Below are 6,275 nucleotides of genomic sequence, written 5' to 3'. Positions count from 1 at the left end.
GTTGAGTTCTTGTGAAGCCATGGTTACCATTCAGCAGCAGTTTCTATTGGCGTAATGGATCCGCATGGGCCCGGAGGACCAGGTTGGGGAGGCCCATGACCATGAGCGTGGGGTCTGGTACCATCTGGAGGGCCTGGTTTTTGCGTGGCCCTGGTTCTATTTTTTTTTGGGGGGGGGGGGGGGGGGGGGCTTTATTTTGGGTCCTGGTAAGTTGAATCCTCATCTAACTAATGAAACTTTATATTTTACATCTGACCACTGACAACGTCAATTCATTCAGTTAACATTTAAAAACAATTCAATTTATCTAGTCAGATGATTATTGTTCAGGGGTCAACTGAATCAATGTGCAATATATAAGCGATGAAGCACATTAATCGCTTAGCTTTCTTCCTCCGAAGCTTTCATTTCTTTGTTGAGACAGATACCGCAGATTCTGTGAATGAATGCTTCTTCTGTACTTTCTACCTCATCTGCTGCTGTTTGTTGGTGTCCAAGATTGTTGTGGCCCATTCCATGAAGCACCCAGGGCCGGGTGACCCACCACAGCCTTTCTGACAACATGCCGGACATATCTACCACGGTAATGCACTAGGTTACAATTCTTACCTCCACCAAAAAAAGGTTACGATTATTAGCCTAAATATTCGCTGAAGAATTCACTTGAGTGAACATTTTGGCTGTGGGGAGTGTCCATTGATATGGTATATAAACAATATGATCTGCAGACTGCAGCTTTGATTGACTCATCTGAAATGTATAAATTTACATGTGAAGATTGAACCACACACTTATTGTTTCTTTAATCAATTGCATCTATAGCTCCCATCCATTTTCGAGAAAAGCAAAGGATATACAGGTTTTCAGCCATGCTCGGTCATTCTTTGCTCAATGGTATATATAGGTCTTACAGAGAAAAAAGATCGAAATCTTTGACTGGATATTATGTTCCTTTCTCGCAAAACAGTGGAATCCAAGACATTGGTTGTGATCTTAGGGAAAAAATGCTAGAAGTTTCTGTGATGAATTCATAGACGCAATCTCTTGCTGTAACTTATCCCGCTGCTGGGTGGTAGTCCAGCTCGCTTCTATCATCAGTGTTATTATCATCCTTCCAGCCTACAGAACTAAGAGCATCTCTAGCAGATTCCTTAAAGCCGCGACCCTTAAACCACGGATAAGAGCCGAGAAAAACGTGTTTTAAAGACCGAAATTGGCTGCGGCCGAACGAAGCCCGCAAACCCAGCGGTAAAAGAGAATATCCCCCGCGCGCTGCGGATTTAGGCCCTCAAACCGTAAAACCACACAATCCAATTGACCGCGATTTTGACAAATAAAAACAAATCTGATAATTCAAACACAATTTTGGCAACATTTGAACATAGTTTTCGCGCCACAACCCAAAAGACACCGCATCCATCATCATCATAATATTGTCGAAGCGATATAAGGGGTCTGCTAGAGATGCTCTAATTCATAATATTGTTGCAGGTCAGAGGGTTCTCTCTCATATACAATGAGTCTCAAATAACGAGAACGGCGATTTGGTGCCCGTGCCCAGCTGCTCCTGATATCTAGGCCTTCCGTTTCTTGCTCGGGATCCGTGAATAATGAGCTGGCGAGTCAGGCGCGAGTCGCGGCAAATGAGGGGCGAGGCGAAATACCGTATGGAATAGTGCGCACATGGTGGGACCAAAGACGCGGTTGTGGCCTGTGCTGTGGACGCCCCCGGACCAGGTCGTTAGTGATTTTGCCGATCCATGGATCAGATAACGGGGACAGGACGAAGACAAATGCCCTATTTGGATACTCTAACTCAGTTAGAGGTTAGAGCTTGATTCTAACCCTGAATCAACCCTGAAATAACTCTAACCAAAGAGGTGTTTGGATGACAGGGTTAGATTGACAATAAATGCTCTTTCTCAATCATTTGGCTACTTCGGACCCTATTCCTGCCGGATTTGGCAGAGCGAGCCCTGGCCGAGGTAGATGGGGACGCGCCCGGCAAGGAGCCGTGTTGGCCTCTCGCGCAGCCCGCCGACCGAATCCGCCGTCCGTGCAGAAGGAGTCGCGCTGGCCGAGGCTGACGGGGACGGGCCGCGCAAGGAGCCGCGACTTCTTACCGGCGGACGGACGGGCCGCGGGGAGACGAGGGGTATGCTGCGGGGAGAATGAGAGAAAAAGGGGTTTCTTAGTGGTCCCAAAAAACTAACCCAAATAAGCACCTCTTGGGTGGGTTAGATTTTTTGGGTGGGTTATATGCATCTAACCCAAACTAACCCTCCTGTTTGGATATTTTTAAGTTAGTTAAGTCCAAACTAACCCAAACTAACTCTAACTCATGAAATCAAATAGGGCCAAAAGCTGAGCCGTCCTGTGGACACGAATGCAACATGGGTCTCACGGTGCTCGTCGTCCGTTTCGCGGAACCCTCACCGCCCATCCTTCCCAGACCCGAGAGTGTACTACCGCCGCCACCCACCACCCCCAACACTCCCGGCGCGACCGCCCTTGTTTCCACACGCTCGTCCGGAGCACCGCTCGTCGTGGGTCAGTACGGGAGTTCGTTTAGGCAGGGGAGGCTCGACGGCGGGTGCCTCTGGGTCAGAGGATGGAAGAAGCGAGACTGGAGTTTCTTCTCGATGCCGTTGACAGGTGAGTGATGTCGGATCCGCAAAATAGAGAAGAGAAATCAGATTGTACGCGAGCGGCATGTCTAATGGCGGCCACCGTTGTCATTATTTTGTCATAGATTCCCCCTGCGTGAGGAGTTTGCCGACAGCCTTGAACACCCAGATCTAGTTCCTCTGGTTTTGCTGGCCAACAGCGGGGCAACATCGTCGGCCGCTGCTGATTCCAGTCCTGGCTCTGGCTGTGGTTAGCAAGTCTGGCGGCGAAGGGAACGGTGATGCCCGTGCTGGGTTCGACGGCGACCGGATTCATCCCCAACTAGGCCAGCACAGTCCACGGACAGAGTAAATCCCCAAGCGCCAGGGTGGATGAAAAGGTCTAGTAACATGAAACCAATTCTCGTAGAATTTTGAAGGCCAAGTGGCGACGTTTTCGCGGAGTCAATTGTTGGGAAAATTCAGACATGAGTTAGATTATTTCGTGTGTGATTCAGTACACATATGTTGCAACTAATTCAACTTAGAGTGACATGAACCATTTATTTGACATCCTTATATGTACGAACACATGTGGTTCTGATTTGATTAGTCACGCGCTTTTCTGCTGCAAGGCTGCTCACAAAAGAAGATCAGAAAAAATAAACAAAAACAGAAGGCAGTCTGAAAAATGTTTGTCGTTTTTTTTCTTCGAATTGCAGGTTAAGGCTGGGAAGTGCACCACCGGACCGTACCCCATGTCCATCCAGAATTAGTGCTATTAAGCAGTCAATTCGCAAATACGCTGAGGAACCAACGGAAGTTGTAATAAGACCAGAATTTGGTTTAAGCTTCGCTTCCTTGCGCGAGGCATACGACTTCTACAACTTGTATTCGTGGGAAATTGGATTTGGTATAAGGTATGGCGAGAGTAGATTGAATGCATAGAAGGACAAAATGCATGGAGGAGATCGTCTGCGGGTGCTCGGTGAGATTTTGAAGTCTGTACAGTCTTTCCTTCCTTTTTGGATGAGTGTTCTAACCGATCATTTCTCTGTTGGATTTGGTATATGATATGACTTCTACAGGATGCATGAACAGGTTGAGGGAGAGACTCTAATATAGGGTTAGGCCTGAAGATGTAGCCGGTCCAAGCGACGCAGGTGGCAGCAGGCTGCAGCAAGACCATGTTGCAGCTCAGAGACTGAAAGAGCAGCAGCAGATATGGAAACAAATGTCAGATGTTGAGCAGCAGATGAAGTTAGACCTTGAGCGTAAGCACCATCCTTGACATGAGTCTGCGCTGTGGTGTCAACCATTGTGGATGACAAACAAGTAGTGTGGCGTCTAGAAGAGCTTACATGTTTACCTTTGCAGATGCCCGTTCGCATCGGATTATACGGACGAGGGGGGGCACGTCTGGCAATGGTGATGTTGGTGATTCGGATGATCCGGCAGGTGAGGAAAGGCATCAGCGTGTGTGCAGCCTTGCTGCTGCGGCGCTTGAAGTAGTTAACCGGACGATAGACAATCTGGAACTCTTTAAAGGTTTGTTGTGTTTTCCGACGAGACTAATTGGCTTAATACGTTTTCCATAGATGCTGTTAACAGGTTGTGTAGTTGTTTCAGACATCTTTGAGCACGCAAGGGGGCTCTTAACTGCACTTGGTGTGGATGGAGACATCAGAGGTGACTAGAAGCATATCGAACGGCATTTAAAACGGTGAGACTCTGTTTACGTGGCTTCTATGCAGATGTTAATCGACATGCTCTTGTTTTGTTGGTGACAGCGCCCTGGTTCTCAAGATCAAAATGGAGAAGTGGCTGAGGGTACTGATAGTGATGAGGAGGATGACTTTGATTGGGCGGCGGGAGAATCGTCACGGAGCGACTGGGGAGAGAAGTACCCAGCATCGGTTGGGCTGTATCATGTTGAGCCTTCGGAGCATGACATTTCAAAATTCTATGTAGGCATGGTAGGCTGTGGCGAGTGGCGACCATGTTCTAAAGAACTAAGAATGACAAGAGTAGAACCGTCCCGTGGCAAGTATTTTCTACTGTTTGGCTGTCCTTGCCATGTGATTCTGAAATCCGTAAATTTCTACAGGAAGTGGTTCAAGCACTATCATCCGAGACTAGCTGTGGCGTCTGGCTAGGACCTGAAGGACGAGCTAACTCCTGGTGGCGAGCTGACACTGAATCTGTGGACATGCATACAAAGGATGCTAAGCGAGAAGGATAAGATCATGTACAAGGGGTGGCTAGACAGATTCAGAGGCATCTTCGATCCCCGTTTTGTGGTACGAATGCTTGCTTGGTAGCAACTTGCGAAGGTTAAGTGGCCCGTAGATTGTAAAACCTGATGCTTCCATATTTAATCTACATGATGATGGACTGCGAAAAAATGGGCTATAGAATCGACTGGCTTAAAAAGGTAAAGGAGCTATCTCCCCAACAATACATAAAACTGGGCAACACCCGTAGTCTGGACAGCTTACTTATTGTGGTGATGCACAACAACTTTCAGTTCATGTTCCCGGTGAATTTCATGGATTGCTGGTCGGTGTATATCCTGGAAAAGGATAAGAAGATTGTGATGGTGCTTGATCCAACTGAGACATATCCGGAAGATGAGATCAAGATCAAGCACGAGCCGCTGGCAAAGAAGTTTCAGAAAAGGTTCTGCAACCTGTTTAATGACGTGTATGGTGCTGGATTGGTAGAGACGACTGGGTCATCTTTTGTGTATCCTTTGGAGGCGCAGCACGAGCCATGCAGTAGGTCAGTGCACCTTCATCATTGCCTTAGCGGCAGCTCGGTCTGAGTGATCAAAAACTGTGCCATTTAAACTCATACGGTGTGCCTCTGTTGTGGTTTGCATGGAAGACAAGGGTGTCTATGTTGTGCTCTACGTCCTGAACTTTACTGGTCTATACCTACGATAAACTTTGAGCTAGGTAAAAAATGAGACACCGAGAAGTTAATTGAACCTGACATGGTTGTATCGTTGATTGAACTGAATGGTTCGAAAAAAATGTTGCTTCCCCGCAGGGCCAGATTGAGCAGCTGCGGAAGAAGATTGAATATGAGGTGGTGATCACGAGGGGTAACAAAAGAGAGCTTCTGGATTTCATGTGCGAGGAGATAGCTGACTGAAGATGGAGTGGTCGTACTTGCAGTCTGCGTACAGCCCGGCAAGATCTTTTGGCTGTGCGTCAAGTATGTCGTTAGGCACTGGGGTTTAAGTCTGGAGTCATTTTGCAATGCGAGCGAAAGAACTACTGTAGATTATTAGTTTGGACACCTACGGTAATGTGTTGTGTTTCAGGCAATGGACCTGCGTGAATGTAGGATTAAGTATGGAGATGTGATGACTTGTCTGTTTGTTTGCAAATTGCTATGTCAGATGAAATGAACTAAGTATGGTCATGTTGGACAGTAGTAATTTTAGTATGGTATGAAAAGAAATAAAGAATGAAGAACGCATGGGTCTCAGGGCAGCTTCAGGTGTTATTTGTTTTGGGCATGCATTCCTGGGTTCTATGCATGTGCACAAAAAAATGGAGATATTTTGAGCGAGTGGATGAGCTTGGGGAAGAGGGGCGAGGGTTGGGGAAGCATTTATGCTGGGGGATGTGGGGGCAGGTTGCCGTTTGTGCAGCAGTCGGC

General features: G+C 47.3%; 1 protein-coding gene across 4 annotated transcripts; it reads left to right on the top strand.

The window, feature by feature from the left end:
- The first annotated feature begins 2,393 nt into the window (after positions 1 to 2,393).
- LOC109766377 (uncharacterized) lies at positions 2,394 to 6,047 on the top strand. Of its 4 annotated transcripts, none has more exons than XM_073511179.1 (11): positions 2,394 to 2,655; positions 2,753 to 3,007; positions 3,329 to 3,594; positions 3,695 to 3,880; positions 3,984 to 4,154; positions 4,236 to 4,295; positions 4,397 to 4,582; positions 4,714 to 5,040; positions 5,134 to 5,387; positions 5,493 to 5,563; positions 5,658 to 6,047. In XM_073511179.1, the coding sequence occupies exons 6-8, from the start codon at positions 4,281 to 4,283 to the stop codon at positions 4,846 to 4,848; spliced, it is 336 nt and encodes a 111-aa protein (XP_073367280.1). In that variant the 5' UTR covers positions 2,394 to 2,655; positions 2,753 to 3,007; positions 3,329 to 3,594; positions 3,695 to 3,880; positions 3,984 to 4,154; positions 4,236 to 4,280; the 3' UTR covers positions 4,849 to 5,040; positions 5,134 to 5,387; positions 5,493 to 5,563; positions 5,658 to 6,047. The 4 variants fall into 4 exon arrangements, with proteins under 4 accessions (XP_073367280.1, XP_073367283.1, XP_073367282.1 ...); XM_073511182.1 differs by having other exon boundaries at positions 4,397 to 4,649; XM_073511181.1 differs by having other exon boundaries at positions 4,397 to 4,649; positions 5,134 to 5,563.
- Positions 6,048 to 6,275: the final 228 nt, after the last annotated feature.

This window comes from Aegilops tauschii, chromosome 3, assembly GCF_002575655.3.
Source record: "Aegilops tauschii subsp. strangulata cultivar AL8/78 chromosome 3, Aet v6.0, whole genome shotgun sequence".
NCBI classification, from domain to species: Eukaryota; Viridiplantae; Streptophyta; class Magnoliopsida; order Poales; family Poaceae; genus Aegilops; species Aegilops tauschii.
Note: the sequence above shows the minus strand (reverse complement) of the source record. Positions and strands in the feature narration are given on the sequence as shown.